The following is a 19,342-nucleotide window of genomic DNA, read 5'->3' as shown; positions in this document are numbered from 1 at the left end:
TATGCTCAGCTTTGTAGCAGAGGCAGAACACACAGGAAGGGAGGCAGGATGGCAGAATGGCAGGGCAGACAGACGTGTGTAATACAAGCAGCCCCCCACCCAAGCCCCGCCATGATAAGAGGCTTGTAACTGCCACTTGGGGCAACTGTTGAGAAAGCAACAATGGGCCAACTGTTGCTCCTGCAACGAAGATTCAGTGCTGCGAATTACAGCGAAAATCTTCCGTGACAAAATCTACAGGAGCCCGTTCCCGTTCCCATTCCCTTCCCAGACTATAGACAATCCAATCTTCAATCCATTCTTTTCCTATGAAAAAAATACGAGTAGTACGGCTAACCTTAGCACCGCCCTTGTGTGGAAATCTTTCACTGTAAGAACTTGATCGATATGTCTCTGTTGATATGTGCTTACAGGTGCCATACAATGTAGCGTTTAAAAATAAAACCTCAGAGGATGTTTCCCTTCTCGTGGTCGATTCCATAGTCGATGTTATATTCTTTATAGATATTGGTAAGTTGCTGCTCTCTACAGGTATGGAAATCCTTTGGCAATAACTGGTTCCTTCCCCCTCGATTATGTTCAGTTTTAAACTTCCACACCACGTTTGTGGGCCCGGGCGGAGAGGTGGTCAGCGATCCGAAGGTGATACGGATGAACTACCTCAAGTCGTGGTTCATCATCGACCTGCTCAGCTGCCTGCCATATGACGTCTTCAATGCGTTCGACCGGGACGAGGACGGCATCGGGTCCCTGTTCAGTGCCCTCAAGGTGGTGCGGCTGCTGCGGCTGGGTCGGGTTGTGCGGAAGCTCGACCGCTACCTGGAGTACGGGGCTGCCATGCTGATCTTGTTGCTCTGCTTCTACATGCTGGTGGCGCACTGGCTGGCCTGTATTTGGTACTCGATTGGGCGCAGCGATGCGGACAATGGGGTAAGGCCCCTTGCCATCTGTATCTCTGAAGGATAATCTTTATTTTTCTTGAATGTTGCCCCATCAAAGATCCAATACAGCTGGCTGTGGAAGCTGGCGAATGTCACGCAATCTCCGTACTCTTACATCTGGAGCAATGACACGGGGCCGGAGCTGGTGAACGGGCCGTCGAGGAAGAGCATGTATGTGACGGCCCTGTACTTCACCATGACCTGCATGACCTCGGTGAGCGGGGCACAGCCCTGAACCAGACTCAAGCTAACCTCAAATGGATGCCTCAACTCTCTCTCTCTCTCTCTCTCTTTGTATTTCTCTACCCATTCACAGGTTGGCTTTGGCAATGTCGCCGCGGAGACAGACAACGAGAAGGTGTTCACCATCTGCATGATGATCATTGCAGGTGCTGTGTCCTTAACACGTTCCGTTGCCGCGTCCAAGTTTCTGAATACCTCGCACACGCGTCACGCTTTTAAATAGAACTCGATACCGATACCAATCTCGATTCTGATTCCGATTCCGATTCTCGCAATCATTATTTAAAAGCTAAGCAATCAATTTGCGCCGCTAGAACTAATAAACTGCTCCAGTTGGTATAGCCTCATTTAGCCAATCACAGTTCGACACACTCTGTAGCCATTTCGATGTCCATGTATCGCTCTTTCAGCATTTATCTACATACCTCGAATGACTGAACTGTCCTGTCCATTTTGTTCCTTCATCGGCTCTGTCGTCATCCAGTTGCACACCGTTCTTCGTCATGTGTTAACTCTATACTCGTTACATGTACACGTTACTCGTTACACGTTACACGTTATCCGTAACACGTTAGTGTAATCTGTGCTGTTACTCTTGGCTCATTCTAGGCAAACGCAATATCTGTTTCCTCATTCCTTCACCTCTCACTCTGCCTGAGTTACTGCGCAGGCTCAGCATTCGATCTGCCAAAGGGGGGCTACGACCTCAGAGAATGCTGCGCCTATGCAGTCCCTTGCAGACTTCCCCCCTCATTTGTGCCCATATTCCGGCTCTTTTCATCCCATTTGCGTGCTAGTCCAATCTGTGGCATTTATTAACGTTCTAGCTGCGCACCTGTGCGTCTATATTTTTTCACAGCGAGTAGTGGAATCAGCGAGTATCAGCGCACACTGATACATACATATATACTGCCTATATGTGTTCTTCCCATATCACACTTACACCTAACAGCTTACATCGACACATCCAGTCCAGTGTTATCTAGCTGTGTGTCTAACGTTTATCTACAACAAGAAAGAAACTATTCAAATAGAACTCTCTGTACACACCCAGCTTAATCTTAATTATCACACTGTCTCTCTCTCTCTCTCCCTCTATCTCTCTATATATAAATAAATTTGGTTGCGTTTATAGCTCTGCTGTATGCCACAATCTTTGGTCATGTGACCACCATCATACAGCAGATGACCTCAGCGACGGCCAAGTACCACGACATGCTCAACAACGTGAGGGAGTTCATGAAGTTGCACGAGGTGCCCAAGGCCCTCAGTGAGCGCGTGATGGACTATGTTGTCTCTACGTGGGCCATGACCAAGGGTCTGGACACCGAGAAGGTGAGTAGTTCGTAGTGGGTTCACATCCAGACGTATCCGAGGCATGCCTTTCTGATGGCTGTCTATACGGGAGATCCCGATCCCCCAGAGCAATGACTCCATTAGGTCAAACAGATCTTAGTCTCAGGGGCTGCTTAAGCCTTTCATATTGCCAGCCAGCTTTTTGCTCCAAGCTTCATTCGCAATGCATAGAATCATGGTGAGAGAAGGGACTTACTTTCTACATTCATAATCATTTAGTTAGTCCCAAATTTTTGGGAGCTCGATGCTACTAAGTATTATATAAATACCTACCCAATTACTTTAGGTAGCTAAATTCTATAGCCTATAGCACTTCAGCCTATCACTCTTTCTATCGCAACCTTGGCATATACACACACGCTAATGAATACATTATTCAACCACTCACTCGCTACTTATTACTGACGAATTGTCGCTATCATCCATTTCTCATACTTTCTCACAGTTCTTCACACCTTTTTCCCCCTATACTCGACACATAAGGCACTTGACTTTTACTTTCCATGTCCATACTTTTTCATCTTTCAGTTGAACTACTCGCTAACTTACGGCTAGTGGCGACTCGCCAGCGAACATGCCACTCGTCGTAAGTTTTGTTGCTTCTCTGGTTTTGACCACCAACATCTGCCACATCTGTCGTATTCTGATAGTGTATATGTTACATTCACTCACAGTTATATTACTCGCTACTCGCTAGCCTATCACTCGCATCTCGCCCTCGCTAGTCTTCATAGCCCGATGTACAGATACACCAAACATACATAGAAACACACTACACTTATTATCTCTCTCTCCTTACCTCTCTGTACTCTGTCCAGTACTCTCGACAAATCCGCTTTGGGCGCTGCTTTTCCGCTTTGCTTTCCTTTTGCTTTTATTTTGAAGCCGCTTCTCGCATTATTAGGCCTAAGATCAGAAACGCTTTGCCAGGGTGCCAGGGTGTCAGGGTGCCAGGGAAAGTGCTTTTCCCGAAAAACAGAGAAAGCCCACTCGTACTCCTATTCGTATTCATAAACTGTTCGAGACCCCATGCAGCCCACCCACCCACAGATGCAGGTCCGAGGTAAGCTGTGTGTGGGTTCATATAAAGTGTGTACATATGTATCTGGAAACTGTCTAAGTATCCCTCGCATAATTTAAGCTCTCTCTCTCTCTCTTTTAAACTAACAACAATTTTTGACTAAAACTTTAGCTAATCGATCGAAATCTGTGTGTTCTCCACGTGTTTGTGTTTGCCCGCGAGCGAAATCCGGGCCAAAACGAAAAGCGTCCGTCAAATTCATGCCTTTAGATGAACTTGAACCAAACAGCGCAGCGCCCCCTCCTTTTCTCCTTGTCTCCTTTCCTCCACTCCATCTTCCCAGTTCCTTGCCTTACCAGCACCCACCCATCATCTGGAAGGGGGTGCGTGCGCACCCATCAATCTGATATGAAAACGTGTTTGGTTCAACTGATAACGAGAGTTTACCCAACCAATCGAATGCCAAATAAACTGACCTTTATACCTATTTCGTTGACTGTAGTTTGTGCCGCAATTAAGTTTCCCCAACTAGGCCCCTTCACCTTGCCCCTCCACTAGTCCCAAAAGCACGGCTGCTTCCGTGGGGGCAATCTCCACGAAGCAGCCCCCAAGCACTCAACAAACACACACTCACACAACGACACAGACAGTCACAGCAACACACACATGGAAAGACAGATAGACAGACACACCCACACGCACAAACTTGTTCAATATTGTATGTGTCTATGTGTTGTACGTGTCCGTGTGTGTCTCGTTAGCCACTCGAGAGCGAATCAACTCTCCAAAGACACATCCCGACAATAAGAGACCGCCGGGCTGCCACACTGCTGATAAAATGTACCCAAGAAGATGTCCATTATTTATTAATATCTTAATAGGAATTTGAATAAGAATACACTCGATAGAAGCACACGCTACCTATTCGTTGGCGACTTCTCGTTCGTTGTCATTTTCAAAAAGGATGTCAGCTATCAGTACATGTAGTTATGGTACACCCGATTCGATTCTAAATGCATAGAGTTCTAGGGATACCCAATAGAATAGTTTGGTCATTTCGGGCAACAACTAATTGATTCAGGTGGCAACCGTGGCTGGTCCTGGTCCGTACATAAAGCACATGTGTATGTCCTAGTCAAATTTCTTCAGCTGAATCTGAACTACCACCGATATAGGGTTGAGGCCCACCCAAAGCCAAGTCAGAGCCCCCTAGAGACGGTTGGTTAACACAGCCCACACTCAGACCCAGACCAATCCAATCCAATTCGAACCCAATTCGAACCCAATGAGAGAATGCCACTCGCAACTCATTCACAATTCGCAGGTACTAAACTATTGTCCGAAAGATATGAAGGCTGACATATGTGTTCATCTAAATCGCAAAGTATTTAACGAGCATCCGGCATTTCGTCTGGCCTCGGATGGTTGTCTCCGCGCTTTAGCGATGCACTTCATGATGTCCCATTCGGCGCCCGGAGATCTGCTCTACCACACCGGCGAGAGCATCGACAGTCTCTGCTTCATTGTGACAGGAAGCCTGGAGGTGATACAGGACGATGAGGTTGTGGCAATACTGGGTAAGCTATATCTCCAATTCAATACCTGTTTGTCTCCCCCCGATTCCACCTCCACCTCCACTTTCGATTCGTTTCGAATATATTGCAGGCAAAGGCGACGTCTTCGGCGATCAATTCTGGAAGGACTCGGCCGTTGGCCAGAGCGCGGCCAATGTGCGCGCTCTGACCTATTGTGATTTGCATGCCATCAAACGTGATAAATTGCTCGAAGTCCTCGATTTCTATTCGGCATTTGCGAATAGCTTTGCACGCAATCTGGTGCTCACCTACAATCTCAGACATCGACTGATTTTTCGCAAGGTGGCCGATGTGAAGCGCGAAAAAGAATTGGCCGAACGGCGTAAGAACGAGCCGCAATTGCCCCAGAATCAGGACCATCTCGTTCGCAAGATCTTCTCCAAGTTCCGACGCACCCCCCAGGTGCAAGCCGGCAGCAAAGACCTTGTCGGTGGCGGCACGGGCTCTGGTCAGAGCGATGTCGAGAAAGGCGACGGCGAGGTGGAACGCGTTAAGGTTGGTACAAGAGCATATTCGCCTCTATCTCTCTCTCTCTCTGTCTCGCTGTGCATTCTGCTTTCGATGTGTTCCATTATATGCTTTCCGTTATCGTTATTGTTATCGTTATCGTTATTGTGTAGTGCGCTCTTTGTGTTTCACCTTTAGTTTACGTAATTTCTTGTTGTTGTTCACAGATTTACCTTCTTTGTATCCTTCTGCAGAGTTTGTATCCTAAAAAGATCCTCATATAGAGTATCTGCCAGCATGTCCGATAGTTTAACTATACATATGTATGCCTTGTAAAGCGCTTATATTGATCAAATGAGGCTTATCTGTCGAGACCAACAGGATCTCCTTTTCATGTATCTGTAATAGAGCCCTGCCCAGTCCAGAGTATTCGTAAATTCACGGCTATATTCATGCCTCTTTAATGCTTTCGATCATTGCCTCCCTGCCGTCAGATTCAGATCACCTCGGATCACTAGAAACTGAGTTATCCTTAATTATTCTAAGTATACTACAGAGTTCAATGCGAATATTGTTCTTTTATTTGGCGTAAAACATTTTCCAGCTGTATCTTAATTAAATTTTCATGAGTGTAAATAGGTACATATTTTTAGGCAGAGGGCGAAACAAATAAAAAAGAGAGTGAGCGAGAAAAAAAAACGAAATTTTTGGATCTGACACAGTATAAAGCACGTTCAGTCCGTTTTGGGCGAAGCTGAAACGCTGTCAGTCGATAAATTCGTATTGTAGAGAATGCATTGAACATTACGAAGATTAATAGCCCTGCCACAGAAAGTTTAGTTAAAAATGTCTCTTCAGCATTTTGGAATTTTGATGAATCTTCAAGGCTATCTATGACTTCGGTCCCCGAAGAGACATGTTTGTATCCTGATGTTTGTTTTTTTTTACTTTCGTTTAGTTTGGTTTTTTTTGAAGCTCACACTGAGAGTACACAACCCGAAGCTATGCCTTATTTCGTTTGTATTCTGTTTCCGGCCATGTTTGTGTTTGTGCTGAGCCGCATATCCAGTTAACCAAGTAATCAAACTAACATTTCTTTCGAAGCATTGTCGTTAGCTATGTAACTATCCACAATTACACAAAGCTCCAGCCACAGCCACAGCCACACTGCCCCCAGGCGATCCGCAGGCACAGCCGGAACCACCAGACATGGCCAAGTGGAAGGTGAAAGGTGGAAGGTGGTAGATGGAAGGTGGAAGCCACCGCTGTGGCTGGTGTGTTAGTTCTAGTTGATAATAGTTTTTCTTGAATCGTTGAATTGCTTAACCGATTGATTATTTACCAATGATGTGATATCTGTATTAAAAGTGACTTATGCTCGTTGTGTGTTTTTCTTTGTCTTTGTCTTTCTTGACCATGCTTTCGCATAACTGTTTCCATAACTCACCACTCAACTACCTCACTGGATATAACTCACCACAACCCAACACACACCCACACACACACACATGCTTTGCCACACAACTGTACCGTGCCGCGGTCTCAAACTATCTCCATCTCTGTTCTTTACATGTTGTATTTGGTTTTTGCTTACTTTTCGACTATGTTCTCTTCTGCTGTACAAAATTAATTGTGAATTTGGCTGAATTGAAATCACCTTAAACTCAAATTGAACCAAAATCAAATTACTAACGGAAAATTCTATATTATTTCCCTTCTCCCAACACACACACACATACACATACAAAACTTTGCCAAATGAAACCACAACTCCTTTGAAACTCCTTTGGCGATTTCCAACACACAATTTTTTCCCTCTCTCTCTCTTTCTCTCTCTATCTATCTATCTATCTATCTATCTATGTATCTTCTTTCTCATGTCTTCCTGCTTTTGTCAAAATATCTTGCGCTCGACCATCCCACCAAACAAATGCTCGTTAAATCTAAACAAAACCAACAACAATCTACAACCTACAACCAACAATCAACAACATATACAAGAAGCTACCAGCCAAATTGACATTAACCGAGGACTCACGCATCCTAACGACCGCCGCCGTACCATCACCATCGCCATCACCCTCGCCCTCATCGGGTCCACCATCTGCGCGGAGTACCCGTGCCAGCAAGTGGGGACGCCTTCTGGGCAGTTCAAGCGTCGATTCAGCTAGCGACACTAGCGCCAAGGTAGCCGTCTCGAGAAGTTTGAGCGCCCGCGAGAGTCTCCGTGAGAGCACTGCCCAGGCGCGGCAGAGTAGTACTTCGAGTAGCAATGGTGGACAAGGCAACAAAGTAATTACCGTTAATCGCTAAAACTTAACTGCTCAAGGCTCAACATAAACAACACATATAAACATTAAACAGTTCGAAGATTAATTTTAAAATTACATATTTATATTTTGGATTTTCAATATGATTTCATAACAATATAAACACACACACACACAAACACACCCCCACTAAAACACACATACACAGATATACGTAAATATTAATTCGATTATCTATCTTGGGTTTCCATTTTTAATAATAACTCTGTCTATCTTTTTTTGCCATTCGTTTGCTCTTCCCCCGTTTTGAAATCCGTTAATAAAAACGATTCCGATTGCGCGACTCGCTACTCGCCACTCTTTACTCGCTCATTTTGCGTACCATTTCGTTAATTCTTATTTCTGATCAACCATTGATAATTGTTCAACATACAATTGAAAAGCATTTACAATTAAGCAAAGTAAGTTCTCGAGCAATTAGTTTGTTATGTTAGAGGCTTTCCCACACTCCAGCACAAGATTGACTGCGATCGATTAGCGATTAGCGATAAGCGAAAGGGCGGGCCTAAACAATCGTTGGCGGTCCTTGGAAATAGATATTCCGATAACCGATATGTATTTATGACTTTTTCGATTGCCCTCGAACTGCTAAGTGATTGAATCGGTGACGATCTTTCGAAATGCATTAACCTACTTCGATAAAAGTATAAAGTAATCGTAGTTAACGTATCTAGTTTCGATGTATGACCATATGGCGCTATATTTCGAACTTAAAGGATACATGTCTTAAGTGATGTTATTGCCGTTGCTAAGCTATAAAATATCAGCCACAGTATCGCTAACTGGCCCGCCCCGCTAATCGGCCAATTTTAATGTAGTGCGCACCACGCCCACTCAAATACACCCCCCACACACACACACACACACACGCATACACAGACACCTGCCTTTAGAATGATTACTGCCGATTGCTGATTCTGAAACCAATTGATATGTTTTCTATTCTTCCGTTTATCGTTGAATCTTTTTCTCGTGCAACACAAAAAACAATAAATAACAAAAATCAAATTTTGAACAACCCACAAACATTGCTTGCCTTGCAACAACAACAACAACAATAACAACAACTGCAATTAACAAACCAAACAACAAAAAACTTCAACAACAATTCAAAAATGATTCCGAATTGGGCTGCAAATCGAACGAACTACTTGCTACTCTGAAACCCTGCCACACAACCGATTGGAAACCAAATTGCACCATCCGCCTTTCGCACTGCAACAATCGAAACATCTGCAACAACAACAACAACTCTGAACAACCAACAACAAACTGAATGAATGCTTCAACAAAAACCAACCCGAAACCAACTTTTGCAACTAACCCAAAACAAAACAACAACAAAATCAAAATCAAATCTAAACCGAAAAACAACCTTAACACTTTTCTCACTTTTCTCCCCCAACCGAACACAACTGTACCTCAATCTCAACCTCAACCTCAACCTGCTGCCTCGAACTGAACCTGAACCTGAACCTCTGTCTCTGCCTGTAACCTCAACCTCTTTCTGCCTGAATCTGAATCTGAATCTTTACCTGTCCAATGCCTACGCCTTCGCCTACGCCTCCGCCTCTACCTCCGCATCTGCATCCGCATTGGCATTGCCACCTGCATCCATCCTGCCACATCGTTCCATTAAACGTCACCTTCAGGTTTTCCCAAAGGCGCCCAAGCTGCAGGCGAGCCAGGCGACGCTCGCCCGCCAGGACACCATCGACGAGGGCGGCGAGGTGGACTCCTCTCCACCCAGTCGCGACAGCCGTATAGTCATCGATGGAGGGGCGGCCTCGACTACCGTGGGAGCCACTGCAGCAGGGACGGCAGCGGCAGCAGCAGCAGCAGCAGCAGCAGCAGCGGCAGCGTCAGGAGGTGCGGCAGTCACAGGCCCGGGCTCATCGGGTTCTGGCGGAGGGGCCGGAGCAGTGACGGCGCTGGTGAAGGGAGAGCGCAACCTGGCCCTGGAGCGAGAACGCCAGATTGAGATGGCCAGCTCGAGGGCCACCACCTCGGACACGTACGACACGGGCCTGCGCGAGACGCCGCCCACGCTGGCGCAGCGAGATCTCATCGCCACCGTCCTGGACATGAAGGTGGACGTGCGGCTGGAGCTGCAGCGCATGCAGCAGCGGATAGGCCGCATCGAGGACCTGCTGGGCGAGCTGGTGAAGCGGCTCGGACCGCAGCAGGGGGGGGACAACAGCAGCGGCCAGACGACGCCCGGCGACGAGATCTGTGCGGGCTGCGGCGCGAGCGGCGTCGCGGCAGGTCCAGGAGCAGGACCAGGGCCAGGACCGGGGCCAGGACCGGGGACAGGGCCTGGGCCGGGCACGCCCACGACCCCGGCCACAGTGACGGTCACCACGCCCGTAGACACTGTGATAACCATCTCATCGCCCACGTCAGCAGCGGCACCAGGGGCTGGGGCTGGCGCTGGCAGCGGTCTACTAAATCCAGGCGTCCCAGTTGTGTCGAGCGCGGGAGGCAACGGCCTGGGGCCACTGATGCTCAAGAAGCGACGCTCGAAGAGCAGGAAAGCACCGGCGCCTCCTAAGCAGACACTCGCCTTGGCCGGCGCGGCCTCAACGACCACAACTCTGACGGGCGCCGCTGGATCTGGTACGACGAGCGTGGCAGCGTCAGCGTCACCTGCAGCGGCAGTGGCAGCGGCAGCGGCAGCAGGGGCAGGCTCTCCCAGCGGCGCTTCTCCAACGGAACTGCTGCACCTGCGGCTGCTCGAGGAGGACTTTACGGCGGCCCAGCTGCCGCCCTCGACACCGACAGCCACGACCCCGACATCGTTGGCCACGCCTCCGGGCAGCGGCACGCCAGCGGCGGGTAGTGCCACCACCTCGCCCACGGGCCCGCCACCCACGCTACCAACGACCACAGGCAGCAGCGGTCCAAGGGGCGGCAAACGGGAGTTCCTCTAGCCCAAGATTCTGTTGCGGCATCAGTCTTCGGCTCCGGCTTCGGGCTCAGCTTCGGCTTTGGCTTCAGCTTCCGCGGAGAACATGGAGAGCATGGAGCAATAAAATAAGCCACTAGGGGGAGAGGGATGCTCCCGGCCATGCCCATGCCCACGCCCACGCCTATGCTAGTTAGACTAAATATATATTAAGATAATTAATGCTGTAACCTGTAACCTCAAGAGCTAGACTAACCTCCAAAAAGCTCACTGCTCCAACATGTATCTCTCTCTCTCTCTCTCTTGCTCTGAATCTATCTCTCTCTCTGTCTCTCTATCTCTCTCTATGTCTCGATGTAAGAATACCTTTCCATAACTCGTATCTCGCTTTTCTCTCACCGAACTAAACACACACACACACACACACACACTGAATGGAAGTGCTCGATACTTGATATTCGATACTTTAGCCCATTAGCCGATCCGCGATGATTAGCGATAGCGATAGAGATAACGATTACGATTAAGGCAGAGCATATTGCTTACGATTTTGCTACATTTACTGCAATTATTTACCTTTATACATGTACACGGATATACTAAAGGGGATAGGGATATAACGTAGATAACGTCACAGATGGACAGACAAGGATGATACGCAGATACGGTTAGTTGTATATACATGGATAACTTTGTGATAACTGCTGAAGTGCGAAGGGAGGCGAAAGAAAAAACAGAAAGAAAGAAACGACGAAAGCTAACGACAGAGATCGATCAATGCCCGTGAATTGTACATAGCATATAGCATAGCCTATACTCATCCTGCGAGTAGCCTAGGATCACACACACACACACACACACGCCCAAAACCCCCCCAAGAGAGAGCTGGAGGAGAAGATCCCAATGGGGATTGATATGTACATACAGACATACTCGTATGGGTATCTGGCCCGTCCTATTACTTAACGAAAACTCGAATGAAGGGAGAAACTCGGATTGAAGAGCACCAACCACTCTCGCAGCACTCGCACTACTCGCTTGGCTCTCCTGTAGGATTAGGCTCGTAGGTACATAACTCAACGAAGATACTCAAGAATGGAGGACGAAGCTCCGCTCCCAGTACGAGATATACTCACCAACACACAAGACACACACTAACAAAAAGTTGCGACAATCGACAGACCTAAGAAAAGAAAATAAGAAACTAAGAAAAAGAAAAAGAAACAGAATAGGAAACAGAATAGGAAACTACCTTATAAAGAAAACCTCTTCAACCTAAAAGAGCAAACAGAAAAACCAAAATTTGTATAGAGCGTGTAAATATTTGAATTACGAATACTATTTGGAAACCATACAGACATGCATACATATGTATATGTTAATGTTCATTACACTCACTCTCAGACCTACACATATTTTGTGATACAAAAATTAGCTGAAAATAGTACCCAAAAATAACATAAATATTTGTTAACGCTTATACCCGAAGCAAAAGCAAGAGGAGGGCGCAAAGAACATTTGTTAGAGAACTATGCTTTATGTAGCATAGATCAAACTAGAATATATTGTATAATGGTGCGGATATCGCAAAGATGCAAGTATACAAATACTAATGGAGATGAGTCCTGAGCAGTTGAAAAGTTTAATGGCAAGGTTTCATTACGTTTAAGTCGCCAGAGTCGCAGTCCACTCGAAGTTCGTTCTGTTCCTGTCTGAGGTTCGATTTTGCCGTACATATACTCCTAATGTAGAGGTCGGTGGCAGACTTCCCATTCCCTCCCAAAGCAATACGAATACGAACTGTCTTCCTGCCATTGCTGGAGGTGTGGGGGCGGGTGTCTGGGGATATGGGTTGGGTTGGGTTGGTTTGGGTTGGGGCTGCTGCAGATACTCGTGCTAGTTACTTAGTTTTAGTGCGATTAGTAGTTTCATTCTGAAATCGGAAATCACACACACCACACACACACATATATATATAAATCCAATACTCCAAAATGAATCAAAAAATTTAAATAGGAATAGCGAAAAACAAATTTGTTGCATACGCTTAGGCGCTCATTTATAGTCGAAAGTTGAACGAATGTAGGACTCAGCGGGGTCAAACTGTATATAGATTTTTTTTTAAATATAAATATAGCTATTAGTTATTTATTACTAGGCGAACCGAACTAACCAGAAGAAGGAATGAGCCACACAGACTCGGTCTGACTGGTGAGCCCAGCAATATGTATTAGTATTTCGAGGGCCCTTGTTGAGTCGGGCCTGATGGTAGACACTTTATATACATCTTAGACTGGGATTTTAAACTCATTCAAGGCTTCCTCTACATCCACCTCTTTACCTTTCGCCCGATCGCTTCTGGCCCTTTGTTGGTTTTCTTATGGGAGTCTTTTAGGTCTAAACTACACAGAGCCTTATACATTTATGAAACAAGCAACTAACCAAAAGCAACTAAAGCAAACAGCAAGAATGAATTCAACAAGCTAGAAACATGAACCTATACTAACATTAACATTAACATTAGCATTAGCATTAACTTTAATATTAAACAAAAAAACAGACATGAAACAGACGTAAAACTAATACCGAATGTAGGTAAGAAAGGTGCAATTACAATTTTTAGATCAAGCTAAGCGAAAACGCGAGCAATTTAGTCGAAATTTATAATGAAAAATTTATATATGTACGAGTATGCATACCCATACAGACGAGGAATTGCGAGTACACACACATTCAGACAGAGATGTACATATATACTCCCAAGCCGACACACACACACACAGAAATGTCTAATGGTGATGTTCTTGCCTTCACTTTCGCCTAAAAAACGCCCCAATTCAGTCTGATATATATATAAAGAAGAAGGAGAGAAGGCAGACGAAGGTCCGTTCGGTTAGAAGAGCCAAAGAAACTGATGTAGTCGTATGAATATATAGATAACATACACGTATATATGCTTATACACACATACATATGTGTATATATGTATGTGTGTACGAGTATTTTCAAGATTACCTCTAGTTACACCTAGAACGAGAACGAGAACAACCTAACAAAATTAAGCTTTTATACGCCAGAATTTTTTTCTAAGAAAAATACAAACAAGAAAATACTCAAGAATATACATAAAAAAAATACAAAATAAAAAATCAAATAAAAGCCAGAGAAGAGAGAACACGCCACTCAATTAAACAAGAATACCGTAAATGAAATTAATTTAATTATACAATACAAACAAAATGGGTCAGGAATGATATACATAGACGAAAGCCTTAACCCAAAAAAAGAAAAAGAACAAGAAAAAAAAAGAAAACAGAAAACAGAGAAAAATAATTAGTCGCGCCTCGTTTTTGTTTTTTATTTTGTAAGTTCCACAGCAAAGCTAAGCAAAGAAAACCAAAAGTACGAGTACTATATACTAAATATATACCGACAAAATACCAAACCAAACAAGCAACTAACTTAGCATTATGCTCTAGATTCTAGAACAAAGAACCAAAATTTTACAACAACAAAAACAACAACAACAAAAACAAGAACAAGAACAAAAGCGAGAAAGCAATGTCAAACATTTTCCACCAATTTGAGAAGCATAGTTGTTAAAATACCTTTAAAATACCTATAAAATACTGAAAACGATTTCGTACACGCGCCCTTTTGTTTTTAAAACGTCGTAAAGCTGCCTATTTATATATTTACAAACAAACGAAGAGAAAAACCAAAATACACTTAACTACAAATTAAACAAAGAACAACCAAAAAAAAAAAAAAAAACAAAATAAAAAACAAAAAACCAGAAAAAAGTACATATTAAAATAGCTAAATTCCAAGTAAAGTGAGGCAAAACGAAGCAAAACAAAAAACAAAACGAAAACAATTAAAAATAGTTTGAAATCAATTGAGTTTTTATTAAATTACGCCCGAACTTAGTGAATCCAGAAAAAAGGCTTTGCTGATCAGATTTACAGCTGTATACACACTCAGATTTATATATACAATATATACCTACATATATGTACGCATAGTGTGTATGTTTATCCCATTTGAAGCTTTCTAGGGAGTCAGAGAACAAGCCCAAAATCGAGAACATAAATAGTTGTAATGTTTATTTGAGAATCGATGGATTAATTCCTGTAATTAGTATATGTACAGTTACATACTTGATTATTGCCCTACATTATTCGAGCCCCCACACACACACACACACTCACATACACACAAACACTCATATTTGAGGTTAGTAAAGATCGAGCGAATCTTAAAAGTAACAACCCCCTAAAAACGAAGAAGCAAAAAACAAATAATTTGCAACATTTGCAGAAAGCTAAAACACAATACGCGAATGAAACAAAGACAAGAAAAGAGAAATACATACATAAATGTTTTTTAAAAAAAAACCCAAAATATTGTTTCTCTATCACGGGCGAATCATTTCACTTACGGTAAGTTTTAACCCCAAGAAGGTCATCGATGCTCAAATTTTTGCTTTTCTTACCATTGAAACCATTAGGAAAAGTATAGGTAGATGTAGGTAGGATTCCTTGCCCTTCAAGGAGCCGTCAAGTTGCAAACGGGAGGCTCCAGAGTTGGAAAGGGAAATGGAAATTAATAATCGCCCTCTCAAAATTTTCTCTCAAACTTCTTTCAACTCTTGGATATCTGTAGACTGACAGACCAAAAACAGATACCACTCACCGAAGACATCACCCACTAGAGCGGATTCCGAACAGATTGCGACCCCGTGTGGGAACCGTCGGTCCCCAGTCCCCACTTCAGATTCAGATCAGTTCACATTTCTGTTCTTTCCGGGCTCTGTCCTCCATTTTTACAATAACTCACGGGGTTCAATTAGGCCCGCTCAATATGCGATCGGTGATTCCCCGCGAAAGTCAAAGCTCCTCCGCCATTCAATTAGGTCGGGTCGAGGCTTATCTGAATCCTCCACAGTGGGATTTGTAAGTACAATTGACATTACGCATATCGTATCGTATCGTTTATTTGGAAAAAAAAAGAAGAGAGCTATGGGCCACCGATATTCGTGTTATCTACAATTCATGACTAATGTTCCACTTTGGGCTGTAAGTCCCCATTGTACTTTTAAGTAATTCACAGTTCGGATGCGTTCAGTTCTGCAGGTTGAACAGCTTCCACAGTCCACAAAGAGCGGCTAGGGAGAGGATCTTCCACAGTGAGAGAGCTCCCAGAACACGCCCGGAGTTCACTGAGGCGAATCCCAAGCGATTGTTGCCCAAATCGAACTCCGTGTAGTGGCGGCCGATGAAAATGTCGCCCAGAATCCAGAAATCAATGTCCTCTATATACGTGATGCCCAGGGTACAGGCGCCGTCCAATTCCACGAAGTACGCACTGGGCGGGATCTGGAAGGGTACACCGCTGATGGTGATGGTCAGGGTGGGCAAGTATGAAAGGGATGCGCAGTCAATCTCCTGATTGACTAACGATACGATCTTCACATAAGTGGGGTACGGAGCAATGAGCAGTGAGGTGCCCGTGTCGGCCACTGCCTGGCAATACGTGCACAAAGTAGTGCCGTCAAGAGTGACGCCGTCCATTTGGAACTGCCAGTAGTTCTGGTTGGAGACGGGAGCATAGACGAGTTTTCCGGCATACAGCGAGGCATCGGAGCCGCCCAGGATGAGCTCTCCTCCATAGCTCGCCACCGAGGTGCCATTGGTCGCGAGGTAGAAGGAGAACACGGGCGTATCCACCAGATTATCGGTCAACATATTGTAGAAGGGCGGCTGAACACCGTCCACGGCAAGACTGTTGTAGGCCATGCCAAAGATGCCGTCGAACGAGGATTCCTGCATGCCAGCGCCCGTCTCTGTGATGGCCTCCCCGAAGGTTTGGTTCCGAATTTTCAGTCCAGCCACGGTCACCACATCCGTGGAAAGGATGCCCCCCACGCTGCCCGAGCCATAGGTGATGGTGAAGGGGGTCCCATTGATCTGATACGTGGTGGAATTCGCCGAGGAGTACTGCGAGTGGTTGTAGCAGTCCAGGCTGTAGCAATTCACGCTGGGAATCCACAGATTGGCAGACCCCGTGTCGAACTGCACCATGAAATTCTGAGGCGGCGTTCCTATGCTGATCTCGCCGTAGTACTGAAAATTCAGCACGTTTGAAAGCGTCTCCACAGAGTAGTTTCCAGCGGGCGTAGTACTGGTGCTATTGGTACTGGTGCTGCTATTGCTCTGCACTAGATTGTATTTCCTCGACACATGCTCGCGTTCGGCCATGAGACTTTGGCGGGTCCGCACATATTTATCCGAGCGGCGCACGGGTATACGATGCAGGGCGGAGCATGCTCCTGCCACCAGGCCCAGAAGGGCCAACAGGACCAACGCCTTGCCGTGGTTGTGACCGCTGGTCATGGTCAAGTTGCTTCCCCGAATGTCTTCGACTAACTGTTGTGCCGCCATATGTTTGGGCTTTTATAGAGTCGTGGACAAACACTGGCCACTGGCTTTTCGTTATCGACTGCGATTGCGGGAATCAATCAAATAGTTTTACGAATTTTCTTCAGATAACGTTTCGTTAATAGTTCAAGACTCCCTATTGAGTCATATGTCATCTAATGCATATGTTCAAAACTCGATCAGTGAGTCAATTAAATTATTTGATGGATTTAGATAGCTGGCAAATAGATAGAGAGTTGGTCAATCATAAGCGAAACATTGTGAAAAAAAAAACCGAGCAATATCGAATGGAATGTCTTATAGAAATATCGATCTAAAGTACAGCCTTTTAAAGAAGTCGTTTTTGGAACTAGAAGCAATAACCAATCGAGCACTCAGCATCAGAGCGTCAGAGAAATATAAAATGAGGAATCTTTTGATGAAGCAGGCACCGAGCGATAGATCAAGGCCGCAGGGCAATGCGATCACAAGAGGTCACAGTGAGTTGTTTATGCAGCCGTAGCCCTAAAGAAAGATAAGGGCCATAAGTAGGTGAAGGTAAAGGAGAGGGTTTACCTCACTCGTCTCGCTCACTCCGCCTGGGGGCGCCACTGGACGAAAGTACTGCTGTGTACATCTGTAGTTCTGAAAAAGAAAATACAAGACACTCTTGTCTCGAATCAATCGTGTTCTTAAAGTGTAACTCTGTGCAAGCATTTCTTAGACCACCAGGACATAGCAAGACACAAAGATTTGATCCACCATCATCTGAATATGACCCGCATGGACGCAGAGTGGTTCTGAGTCCCTCAGTACATCCAGTTCGAGAGCAACGGCCGTTAGGTAAAGAGCAAGATGATGAGCAAGTGCGTGGACTCCCTGGGCACAAAATTCGCAAGATCACTGATCAACCCAAAAACGAGAGTTTGATACCTGCGAAGGAAACAACCCTTAACCGTTGTTCACCCCCAAACCGGTCAAACAGGTCATCCCTTTCGAATGAAACCTGCTGTGAAGGTGTCGTGATTACCTCTGTACTTTCTTCGTTCATTTTTTATTGTTTTCCGCTGGTCCTTAGATGAGAAGTCAGTTCCACGTCCCACATACGAGTACTATTACCTGCAATTCCCTTCATGCTGTCATACAGTTAAAAAGCAAGCAGGTTTGAAGTGGATAAATAGAGAGTCATTTAGAAAAAACCCTTAGTCCTACTCGAATAGTGAAAGTGGTTGGTCAAGACAGATCAAAACAACAATCGTGTGGCAGCAAAATGGCAGCAGACATAGTGTGTGACCTCTGTGCTGAAACTGTCAAAAGCAAGCAGTTTGTATCTCATTACGAGAGATGCATGGGTCCCCGGAATGCCTTTGAGGCTCTCATGGACAATGGGAAATCCAACAAACCCTCTGAGACTCCAAGCATTCTCTGCACAGTTTGCGGAGAGAGTTACTGTCCGACTCGGGAAATCCGGCATCTAACTTCTGAAGGGCATAAGAGTGCGGCAGCCGCTCAACTGAAGGACAATGAAAATGTTACTTTAATTTCAACGAGGTCGCGATTTGCATTGAAATCGTATCGCGTTCACTCCAATAAAGGCGACCAGATGGATTTAAAAGAGTTTTATAATCAATGTAAGGAGGATATAGTGAAAGTATTGCTGTGCTGTCTCAGTGAGTACGTGGCAGTAAAGCTGAATCTAAAAGTCCTTGGACCCTATATCAAGCAAACGGATGACGACTCTGGAATACTGGAAACAAGGCAGCACTTTGTGACGGCCTACATGTCTATATATGAAAGTGAACTGACGATCAACAAACTGGATAAAGCTGTCGAGCATTTAATAAATTTGAGCAGTAACTTCCACGAAAGACATTTTGTTTGGGCAGTACAGATTTTCAAGTATTTTGAGCTCACGATAATCAGGTTGGAGAATGTACCTGGAAATGGATACGTTCGGGCACCACCAACAATAAAATCCCGACAAGCCATAATTAATGTTAAAAGTGCGGATGCATTTTGTTTCAAATGGTGTGTCTTAGCATCTTTGGCCTATAGCAGACACCTAATCACTGCCTTTAAGACATC

The 19,342-nt window shown here is 45.0% G+C and overlaps 2 protein-coding genes across 11 annotated transcripts in view; one reads left to right on the top strand and one right to left on the bottom strand.

The window, feature by feature from the left end:
* eag (ether a go-go) overlaps positions 1-14,714 on the top strand; it is a 40,726-nt gene extending 26,012 nt beyond the window's left edge. For 4 of the 10 annotated variants that reach the window (XM_033382864.1, XM_033382858.1, XM_033382863.1 and 1 more), the window contains 10 exons: positions 414-510; positions 584-930; positions 1,000-1,155; positions 1,258-1,330; positions 2,320-2,519; positions 4,886-5,138; positions 5,227-5,651; positions 7,605-7,895; positions 8,317-8,334; positions 9,586-14,714. In XM_033382864.1, the coding sequence (XP_033238755.1) occupies positions 414-510; positions 584-930; positions 1,000-1,155; positions 1,258-1,330; positions 2,320-2,519; positions 4,886-5,138; positions 5,227-5,651; positions 7,605-7,895; positions 8,317-8,334; positions 9,586-10,863 (3,138 nt within the window). In that variant the 3' untranslated portion in view covers positions 10,864-14,714. The remainder of the gene's footprint in view (positions 1-413; positions 511-583; positions 931-999; positions 1,156-1,257; positions 1,331-2,319; positions 2,520-4,885; positions 5,139-5,226; positions 5,652-7,604; positions 7,896-8,316; positions 8,335-9,585) is intronic. The other 6 variants (XM_033382862.1, XM_033382861.1, XM_033382865.1 and 3 more) reach the window with 4 other exon arrangements.
* A 1,183-nt stretch (positions 14,715-15,897) lies between these two features.
* LOC6902149 (cathepsin E-B-like) lies at positions 15,898-17,265 on the bottom strand. The gene has a single exon (XM_002133644.3). It carries the CDS (start codon positions 17,231-17,233, stop codon positions 15,962-15,964), a length of 1,272 nt encoding a protein of 423 aa, XP_002133680.2. The 5' UTR covers positions 17,234-17,265; the 3' UTR covers positions 15,898-15,961.
* Positions 17,266-19,342: the final 2,077 nt, after the last annotated feature.

Source organism: Drosophila pseudoobscura, chromosome X (assembly GCF_009870125.1).
Source record: "Drosophila pseudoobscura strain MV-25-SWS-2005 chromosome X, UCI_Dpse_MV25, whole genome shotgun sequence".
Taxonomy (NCBI): domain Eukaryota; kingdom Metazoa; phylum Arthropoda; class Insecta; order Diptera; family Drosophilidae; genus Drosophila; species Drosophila pseudoobscura.
The sequence above is the reverse complement of the archived record's forward strand: the minus strand, read 5'-3'. Positions and strand labels throughout refer to the sequence as shown.

Coding starts and splice junctions, on each gene's coding strand:
- LOC6902149 (XM_002133644.3), bottom strand. CDS start 17,233: ATGACCAGCGGTCACAACCACGGCAAGGCGTTGGTCCTGTTGGCCCTT.